General features: G+C 40.7%; 1 protein-coding gene across 1 annotated transcript; it reads left to right on the top strand.

The window, feature by feature from the left end:
* The first annotated feature begins 880 nt into the window (after window positions 1-880).
* LOC146526407 (uncharacterized) lies at window positions 881-2,224 on the top strand. Its single transcript, XM_085207178.1, has one exon. The coding sequence runs from the start codon at window positions 995-997 to the stop codon at window positions 2,033-2,035; it is 1,041 nt and encodes a 346-aa protein (XP_085063304.1). The 5' UTR covers window positions 881-994; the 3' UTR covers window positions 2,036-2,224.
* Window positions 2,225-10,763: the final 8,539 nt, after the last annotated feature.

Here is a 10,763-nt window from a genome sequence, read left to right on the forward strand (position 1 = left end):
TGATGATATTTTACTGTTTTCAAAATCCTTTTCAGATCATATTAGACACTTAAAACAGTTATTTGAAGCAATAAAAATTGAAGGGTTAAGATTAAAATTTTCCAAGTGTACATTTGCAGCTGATTCAGTTAAATATCTGGGCCACATTATACAGAACAATTCAGTAAGGCCTTTGAAAGACAACTTAATATCAATAAAAAACTTCCCTACTCCAAAAACCCCAAAAAACGTTAGACAGTTTTTGGGGAAAATAAACTTTTATCATAAGTATGTCCCTAATATAGCGGTTAAACTGGAACCATTACATAACTTGTTAAGAAAAGGGCAATCCTTTAATTGGACAAAAAACTGTGAAGAAGCATTTAATGAAATGAAACAAATATTGTGCTCTCAACCTATATTAACTATTTTTAATCCAAATTTACCTATTTACATATACACTGATGCCAGTATACTAGGAGTGGGTGCAGTTCTAAAGCAGCCTCAAGAAGACAATCTTGTGAAACCAGTGGCATATTTCTCGAAAAAATTGAGTGATGTTCAAAAAAGAAAGAAAGCTATATATCTGGAATGTCTAGCAATTAAAGAATGCGTAAAATATTGGCAGCATCTTTTGATAGGTAGGAAATTTATTGTATTCTCAGACCATAAACCATTAGAAAATATGAATATTAAGTCGAGAACGGACGAAGAATTAGGGGATCTGACATTTTATCTATCCCAATATGATTTTCAGGTTAAATATGCTCCAGGAAAATACAACCTCGAAGCTGATCGCTTAAGCAGGAACCCAGTCCTGGAACCATATGAAAATTAGGATGAACAATTAAAAATAGTCAACATAATAAAAATAGAAGATATCTTAAATGATCAGGTAAATAATAAAGAAATACAGTGTAGGAAAAATAAGTTAATTACTAAAAACAATGTTTATTATAAAAAAGTAAAAAAAAAGGAAAAAATTATTATATCAGAGAAATTTAGTATAGAATTGATGAAAAATGTACATACAAACCTAGGTCATATAGGAATCAATCAAATGCACAAAATGATCAGTTCACTATATACATCAAAAAACATGACCAAAAACATAAAAAGGATATGTGAAACTTGTATAATGTGTATAAAGAACAAATCAAGAGGACTAAATAAATATGGTTTGATGTCTCACTTAGGTCCTGCCACAAAACCCTTTGAGATATGTTCTATTGATACTATTGGTGGCTTTGGGGGTTCTAGGTCCACAAAGAAATACTTACATCTACTATCAGATCATTTTACAAGATATGCATATATTTTAACATCAAGTACTCAAAATGCAAATGATTTCATTAGACTAGTAAAAAGCTGTGCAGAACCTGACCACATTGGCGTAATTCTTTCAGATCAATACCCCGGAATCAATTCAAAAGAATTTAAAAAATTTTTAGATGACAAAAATATTCCCATAATTTTTACAGCTGTGAACTCGCCCTTCTCAAATGGCTTAAATGAAAGACTGAATCAAACGTTAGTTAATAGAATCAGATGCAAGATTAACGAAAATAATACAAAAATAGCATGGACAACTATAGCACATCATTGTGTTAGAAACTATAATGAAACTATACACTCTGTCACAGGATTTCCTCCAAAATATTTGTTAAATGGCACAGATGTCACTATTTTGCCAAATGAACTTAAACTAAAAAAGACAGAATATGATCTTACTAAAGATAGAGAAAAAGCTCTGGAAAATACAATCAAGTCTCATAATTATAACAAAGTGATTTATGATAAAAATAGAAAACATATAGATTTAAAAGTTGGTGACATTGTTTTTGTGGACAATGGAAATAAATTAAATAGAAGGAAACTTGATGAATTGCGAAGCGGTCCCTATCAAATCATGGAAAAAATATCAAACTCAATTTTCAAGATAAATACTGGTCATAAAAAATCTGAATCAAATTTTTTCCACATTTCAAAAATTACTCCAATGCCTCTGCTTGAGGAACCTACTTTGGGAGGGAGATGTAAAGACAATTACATGTAATTCTCTTTAATTTTTAATTCCTGGCCATAGACGTAACTACGTCTATGGTTTGAAAAAGATAATCTGTACAAATAGTTAAGCTATACAAAACTGTCAACATAGATCTTTTTAATTAATTTTGCTGAACACGTGTAACATAAAAATTTGTTAGAAGTAATAGACATTAAATGTCGTTTCTTTAACGAGAAACTCAGTGTGTTTTAATTACTACTATAAAATAACATTCACATTATATATAATATTTAATTATATTTCATAAAATTTGCACTGAGACGTTATCCCCTTTCTCCTCATTACATTTTATCCGTAATGTTTCAAAGGTTGTCTGGTGGAGATTGCTTAAAGCAATAAGACCGCCTTTGCATACGTGTTTTTCTTTAAATTTTATTTGTGTTGTTCTTTCTATATATTTCTTTTATGTGTGCAATAAAGTATATTCTATTCTATTCTATTCTAAAATGATTCCTCACCGCTGAAATGCGTAAAAATGTTCAGAAAAAAGAAATGAAGAAAAAAATTTCAGAAATAATAAATAAAATTATTCCTCACCGTAAACCTTTTGATACTATAATAGTATGTTTTCCTTGGAATGTTCTTTCTCGACAAATATCTCGTCATCATTGAAATATAGTTAATAATACGATAATATATCCAATAAATAATAAGTTTATATTAAAATTATGAAATCATTTTACTAAACCAGTTACTAAGGTTATTACTCCAATAGCTCCTGTTAAGGGTCAAGGTCTATAGTCAACTAAGTGATAGGGATGATTATGATTAGACATTAATTTACTTCTCTAGAATAAAGAGTTCTTAAAATAGAAATTACATAAGATTGAATAATTGCTACGGCAATTCAAGAATTAATAATAAAATTTGAACAATAATTAAAATAATTAATAAATAATTAAGTATATTAATACCTGTATTACTTAATAAAGTTAAAAGTAAATGACCTGCAATTATATTAGCTGTTAATCGAACTGCTAAAGTTCCAGGTCGAATAATATTACTAATAGTTTCAATTAGTACTATAAAAGGTATTAAAATAGTTGGTGTTCCCTGAGGAATTATATGAATAAATATATGTTGTGTATTATTTAATCATCCATAAATTATAAATCTTAATCATAATGTTAAAGATAATGAAAGGGATATATTAAGATGACTTGTTCTAGTAAAAATATATGGGAATAAACCTAAAAAAATATTAAATAAAATAAAAAAGAATAATGAAATAAAAATAAAAGTTGATCCATTAATTCTATTTGGTTCTAATAAAGTTTTAAATTCATTATGAAGTTTATTAGAAATAAAATTTCATAATAAATAATGACGATTAGGAAAAAATCAGAAATATAAAGGAATAAATAATAATCCAATAAATGTTCTAATTCAATTAAATGGGAAATTAAATAAATTTGTTGAAGGATCAAAAATTGAAAAAAGATTATTTATCTTTTTCAAAAATTTTTTTTGAAATTATTTTTATTAATTTTTTTAAAATTAAAATTATTTTTATAATTAAAAATAAAATAATTTATAATTATAAAACTAATAAAAATAGAAATAAAAAATAATAATGAAATTATTCAATTGATAGGTATTATTTGAGGAATAAAAGAATATTACAAAAAGTAATAATTTAAATTTGACATATTTATGTTATTTATTAACTAATTCTTTATCATTAGAAGTAAATCCTAATTCACTATAAAATGGTTTAAGAGACCAGTACTTGCTTTCAGTCATCTAATGAATAATTATTAATTCAATTAATAAAGTTTTTTATAGGGATTCTTTCAATAACAATAGGTACAAAACTATGATTTGCCCCACAAATTTCAGAACATTGACCATAATAAATTCCAGGACGATTAATAAAAAATCTAGTTTGATTTAATCGTCCTGGATTAGCGTCAATTTTTACTCCTAATGATGGAATTGTTCAAGAGTGAATTACATCTGTAGCTGTAACTAAAATACGAATTTGATTATTTATAGGTAAAATAATTCGATTATCAACATCTAAAAGTCGAAAATTATTTAAATTTTCATTAGATTGAATGAAAAATATATGAATCAAATTTATAGCGGTTGAGATGTGATACCACTATTTAATATGATCTTATTTATTTTACACTAAATGAGTAAAATTAAAAATCCAAATTTTGTGGAGAAATTGTCCAAATTTATTTAACTCACAGATACGTGAAGAGAAAATAATCACAGAAGGAAATAAAGAAATTTAAATAAATACCAATACAAGCTAAACTAGCACGTAATGGCAAGAAGTTAAGGTTGAGAATTGAATGCAAGCTAAGAGAGCAATGGATACACAAGTGAATGTCGCAAGCGATTCTAGCCGACTCTTTAAACGTGGCGATGCTGGCTAGCAGCAAACACGCATAGCAAAAAAACTCGGAACAGGTTTGAATTGTTCCAATGCGCTGCGTGCGGATGATTCTAGTAAATGTAATAATATTAATTTTGAATAAGTAATGTTCCCTACAGTACTCCCCCCCAGAGACCTGGTTAAGGGCGATAGTAGTCTGGAAGCTTGACTCTTCTTCCGCTTCTTGTCCGCTTCTCAAGTGTCTGCTCCACGTCAGATTGAGAGATAGCCTTTGGTGCTGTTATTATCCTCTTTGATGCAGGAACGGCCTCTCTCGTAACATATGCGGGCTTGATCCTGTCCACACTAACGTTATTAGGCTTACCACATATGTCTATTTTGAAATATTTAGGAGTTCTCTTGAGAACCTTGTATGGTCCTGCATAAGGTGGTTCCAGTGGTTTGCGGACGTGGTCCTGCCGTAAAAAAACATGTGTTGTCTCTGCAAGGTCAGCTGGCATATAAAAAGGACCTGTCCTATGCCATGACGTGGGCTTCGGTGAGAGTCGTGCCATACCAGCACGAAGACGAGTGACCAGATTTGTGATATCTGCTGTCCTGTAATCCTCCGAGGGTGCAAGAAATTGCCCTGGAAGTCGAAGGGGCTCCCCGTAGACCAGCTCAGCCGCTGAAGCCTGAATATCATCCTTCCAAGCGCTACGGATGCCCAGCAGCACTAAGGGAAGTGCTTCCGTCCAGGTCGAAGAGGGATGGCACATGATAGCTGCCTTCAGCTGACGATGGAGTCTCTCGATCAAGCCGTTGGAAGCTGGATGATACGAAGTAGTCGTAAAGTGATGTGCACCAACCATGGCTGATAGTGCCTTGAAGAGATGCGACTCGAATTGCCGACCCCTATCGGTTGTAATTCGAAGAGGGCAACCAAATCTTGCTATCCAACCAGAGAGAAGAGCGGCAGCACAGGAATCAGCTGTGATGTCCTTAAGTGGGAATGCCTCAGGCCATCGTGTGAAACGGTCGATGACAGTAAGGCAATATCTGAAATCAGACGAAATAGTTAAAGGTCCGACGATGTCGAGGTGGATGTGTGCAAACCTCGATGTAGGAGTTGGAATTGAGGATAAGGGAGCAAGGGTATGACGGTGAACTTTGCTCTTTTGACAAAGTACACACTCTCGTGTCCACTCTCTACAGTCTTTGCGAATCCCTGGCCATACGAATCTCTGTGTAACCAGCCGCACTGTAGCTGTCCTACCAGGATGGCTCAAGCTGTGTGAAGTTTCAAAAACTTGTCGGCGAAACTTCTCAGTAATGAACGGGCGCGGAGAAGACATTGATACGTCACAGTATAACTTCTGGTTACAGTGTGGCAAATCTACCTTAACCAGTTTTAACGATGAGCCTTTTTGAAGCAGACCTAGCAGTTCAGGATCAGTATCTTGAGCAAGTGCTAGAGCCTGGTAATCGATAGATCGACTCACCTCTTCCAGTCGTGACAGAGTATCAGCCACTACGTTCAAACGTCCTGGTAAGTATTGAATAATAGTTGTGAACTGAGAAATATAATCAAAGTACCGATATTGGCGCGGTGAGCATTTCTCCCTGTTAATGTTGAATGCATATGTGAGAGGTTTATGATCCGTGTGAATCACGAAGTTTCGAGCCTCAACCATGTGTCGAAAATATTTAATGGCTTCATAAATGGCTAACAGTTCTCTGTCGTAAGGACTATACTTCTTCTGCGCAGATGTTAATTTTTTAGAAAAGAAACCAAGAGGTTGCCATACGTTATTAACACGTTGTTGAAGAACTGCTCCAATTCCGACATCAGAAGCATCAGTGGCAATAGCTAGCTCTGCAGAAGGATCTGGGTGAGCCAGTAATGTGGCTTGAGATAAACAAGTCTTACATTTTTGAAAGGCTTCCATCATCTCCGGCGTCATAGTGATCGGCTTAGCTCCTTTCATCTTAGGTCCTAGAAGCGCAGCATCTAATGGTGCTTGGATATTTGCGGCATCGGGAATAAAACGCCGATAAAAATTGAACATACCGAGGAAACGTCGTAATTCCTTAGCAGTTTTCGGCACACTGCACTCCTCTATGCTCTTTACGTTCGTCTCTAAAGGTTGAGTCCCAGAACCTGACACTAGGTAACCAAGAAATTTTACCTGTCGCTGCCCGAAGACTCACTTGGATGTGTTTATCAAAACACCATACTCTTTGAGCCTGGTGAAGAGTAATCTGATGTGGCGCTGATGTTGTTCTTCAGAACTGGAAAATACCAAAATGTCGTCTAAGTAACCAAAACAAAAGTCATCAAAATCACGTAGCACTTCGTCCATGAACCTCTGAAAGGTTTGTGCTGCATTGCGCAGTCCGTAGGTCATGTACGGGAACTCGAAAAGTCCAAAAGGAGTTATAATGGCTGTTTTGTGGATATCATTGACGTGTACTGGTATTTGATTGTACGCCTTGACTAGATCGATAGTTGAAAATACTGTACAACCAGAGAGTTGGTAGGAAAAATCCTGGATATGGCGTATCGGATACCTGTCAGGTACTGTGCGAGCATTGAGTGCCCTATAATCACCACATGGTCTCCATCCGTCGTCCTTCTTCTTAACTAAGTGCAGAGCGGACGACCACGAACTGTTAGAGGAGCGGGCAGTTCCCTGTGACAGCATATCGTCAAATTCTTTTTTGGCTGCTTTCAGTCTAACTGGGTCTAAACGACGAGGTCTACTGGTAACCGGTGGTCCGGGAATGGTTTTGATGTAATGCACGGTATTATGCTTAGGTAAGGAAGACGTACCTGATGGTCTCGTTACCTCTGGAAACTCATGAAGCAGCTGATGGTATTTTGATTCTCCCGAAATGGCTTTGACTGACGCAAGGTCATCGGAGATATTTTCTTTTATTGCTTGCACTGACAGAGTGGTATTTCCATCGACGAGTCGCTGACATCTGCAATCTACAAGAAGATTGTAAAATATCAAAAAATCTACGCCGATAATGGGCTTTGAAACATCAGCGATGGTAAATTTCCAGGTGAAAGTACGTTTCAGTCCTAGGTCTAAGTGCAATAATGTAGGACCGTAAGTATGAATGACTGTACCGTTCGCCGCCATAAGTTCATACTTTGTCTTGGTACAGGGCGCCTTGGTAGCCAACCGTGGAAAAACGCAGAGATCCGAGCCAGTATCAATGAGGAAAAGCATTTTTGAAATACGGTCGGTAATGAAAAGACGGCCTGTAGGTAAAGGGCAGACGTTGGCCGCTACTTCCGGCTGCCCAGAGAGTTTTCCGACTCTCCGTAACTACATGGCTGCACACATTTTTTAGCATTTGAACCAAATTTAAAATGGTACCAACATTTTTGCTGGGTAGTCGACTTCCTGCGATGTCTGGAATGGCTCCGGGAACGCTCTTTAAATTTTGATGAGACCGAGTTGTGACGTACGTGGGTCGAGAGTTCCGATACCTGCTTGGTCAGGAGTTGGATCTGCTTGGCCATTTCTTCCAACATGGAGGATGCAGGGGGTGTGGCCATCGCAGATGTGCTTGCGACCTGTGGTGATGAGGGTGCTATCTCATGCACTTTGTCTGCCAGGTCAGCTAATTTTTCGATAGCCAGATCAGGCTGTGAAGCTATAACCGTTTGAATGTTTTGTGGTAACCTACTCGACCATAATGTTTTTAAAAAATCCTTGGGGACAGATGAACCCGCAAGATCTTGCATGTATCGCAGAAACTGTGATGGCTTGCGATCACCTAGCTGCTCGTGCCTCAGCTATTCAATTCAGTTAAATTCAGTTGAAACTGGTGTCGATCGTTCGGGCTTCGAGGGGCCTTCAAGGTGGTATACAACCCGCGGGAATGCGCGGGAAGGTGCCGGCGGTTAGTGGCGAAAACCGATTTTTTCAGTTTTCCCCGCTCGGATTCAGTTGAAACTGGTGTCGATCGTTCGGGCTCCGAGGGGCCTTCAAGGTGGTATACAACCCGAAGTTGGAAGGTGAAGGTGCGGGTGGTAAGTGGCGAAAACCGATTTTTTCACTTTTCCCCGCTCGGATTCAGTTGAAACTGGTGTCGATCGTTCGGGCTCCAAGGGGCCTTCAAGGTGGTATACAACCCGCGGGAATGCGCGGGAATGCGCGGGAAGGTGCCAGCGGTAAGTGGCGAAAACCGATTTTTTCCAACCCGCGGGAATGCGCGGGAAGGTGCGGGCGGTAAGTGATGAAAACCGATTTTTTCCAACCCGCGGGAATGCGCGGTAAGGTGCCGGCGGTAAGTGGCGAAAACCGATTTTTTCCAACCCGCGGGAATGCGCGGGAAGGTGCCGGCGGTAAGTGGCGAAAACCGATTTTTTCCAACGCGCGGGAATGCGCGGGAAGGTGCTGGCGGTAAGTGGCGTGACAAGCCGTGGTCAAGGCTATGGCCGGCAGCGAGACGTCGTGGGATGCGGTCTCATCCTTCTGCGAGGCAGTGGTGCTCGAGAAGGAGTCGGCGGAACGGGCGAGGGAGGCTTTTGCCGAAGTCGCCATCCACCGTAAGAGACCGGGTCGCCGGAGGGCAGCACACGATCGCCGCCTTTCGCCCTAATGTGCTAGAGGGCGTTCAGCTTGGGGAAGCTGGCCGCCTACCAACCTGGCCCGAGTAGGCGCGCACAGGTTGCTCCCGCGCGCTACTCCGAGCAGGCCGTCGAGGGTGCCCACACACCCTTGACTCCGCGACGTGCCTTGCAGGCTCTCGCCGCCGCGTTTCGCGGAAGACTCACGTCCCCGTGTCTCGCGGCCAGTGGCGGTCGAGGAGGAACACCGTGAGGTTTTAGTGGGTATTGGGATTGGCCTTCAGCCGGTCCACGAGTCCCACATAACCCGCTCGAGTCCCCACTCGGGCCGGTATCCGTAAAAGGATTTAAAAATAAAAAAAAAAAAAAAAAAGGTTAGGTTAGGTTGGGGTGCTTGGTCGGATAACCTCCTCGTGTGTTCGCTCGCTGTTGGCCCTTTCTCGAATGCTTGTCATTCGGGGGGGACGAACAGTGTGCGGGTCGGTGCACCCTGGGCGGCGAGTAATTGGTGTCCACAGGATTCGTCCTTGGGTAATGATTGCTCGCTGGCTAATAATCCGACGTGGTTCTCCGCGTGTCCTCTGTCATGCAGAGGTCACAGTGTGAGGAACCGGAGGGCGTGGTGTGTACTCACCCTACCGCCACGCAGGTGCAGTGATGTGCCTGCGCCGAATATATCGGAACTCCACTCTTGGTTGCGGTCATGTCTCGTAATCAGGAGTGGAACCGAGGGCCTTGCCTTTACCGGCCGGGCTGTGAGGAAGAACACCTCTATAAAAATTACCCCAACCCAAGCGGCGAAGCAGCGCGAGGGGTTTATGGCTGATGGGGAGATCAGTTGCTACTGCTGGTCCCGTCAGGGTACCGGCCGACACCCTGGCGTAATAGGCTTATCCGAGTACAGGGGGCACTGCTCGGATGGACCGTTTTTCCCCCACACTCGTGGGAACAACATGTTCAACACAATTTCTAAAAACAAAAAACCAAAACGATGACGTGGAGTGTGTTGAGCCCGAGAAGGGCGGCGATGTGATGTTGCCTGAGAAGGGAGGAGTAGATGTGCTTAAGGTGGAGGAAGTTGTTGGTGTTGTTGCGGCGTCTCGAAGAGTGTCTGTTTCGAGTGTCGCTGCGCAGGGGTCAGTTGGTGATGGCCAGAACGTAGGAGTGTGGAAGGAGCCGAGAGTGGTTCTGACCAGATTGGACGTTGATGACGGAATGTCGACTGTCGGTAGTGTCAGGTCGAGACGAGGGTCCGGATCATCATATGGACGGTTGTGGGGAGTGTTGGAGTCAAAGGACTCAGATACTGAAAGTTTTGTGTCGATGGTGTCAGAGAAGTCAAGGACACGGGCACAATACCTGAAGGACAGGCGGAAGAGGCCTCGGAAGCCGATCGATCAGTCGGGGTCTTCTGGTGAAGGAGAGCCAGATAGACCGGCGCCAAAAGTGGTTGCCATGAGGAGACGGAAAGGTCTCGGTGAGGCAGAAAGGAAGGAGTTGCCGCTGAGGTCAGAACAGGAGGTGTCTGACAGCGCTGCGGCCGTACTGGCCAGGGCTAGCTCCAGGCTCTCGGACATGTCTCTACCATCCGAGAAAGAGCAGGACGAAGCCATACTTGCGTCTGACCTACAAAATCAGGTGGTGGACAGCCTAGCGGTGATAAGGAAGGTTGCCAGCAGATCGGGAAACCTTAAAGGAACTTTCACCAAGGCCTTTTGACGGATACCGGCCCGAGTGGGGACTCGAGCGGGTTATGTGGGACTCGTGGACCGGCTGAAGGCCAATCCCAATACCCACTAAAA

Source organism: Heliconius melpomene, unplaced genomic scaffold (genome assembly GCF_056956725.1).
Source record: "Heliconius melpomene rosina isolate 202511_hmr_F unplaced genomic scaffold, ASM5695672v1 ptg000055l, whole genome shotgun sequence".
Taxonomy (NCBI): domain Eukaryota; kingdom Metazoa; phylum Arthropoda; class Insecta; order Lepidoptera; family Nymphalidae; genus Heliconius; species Heliconius melpomene.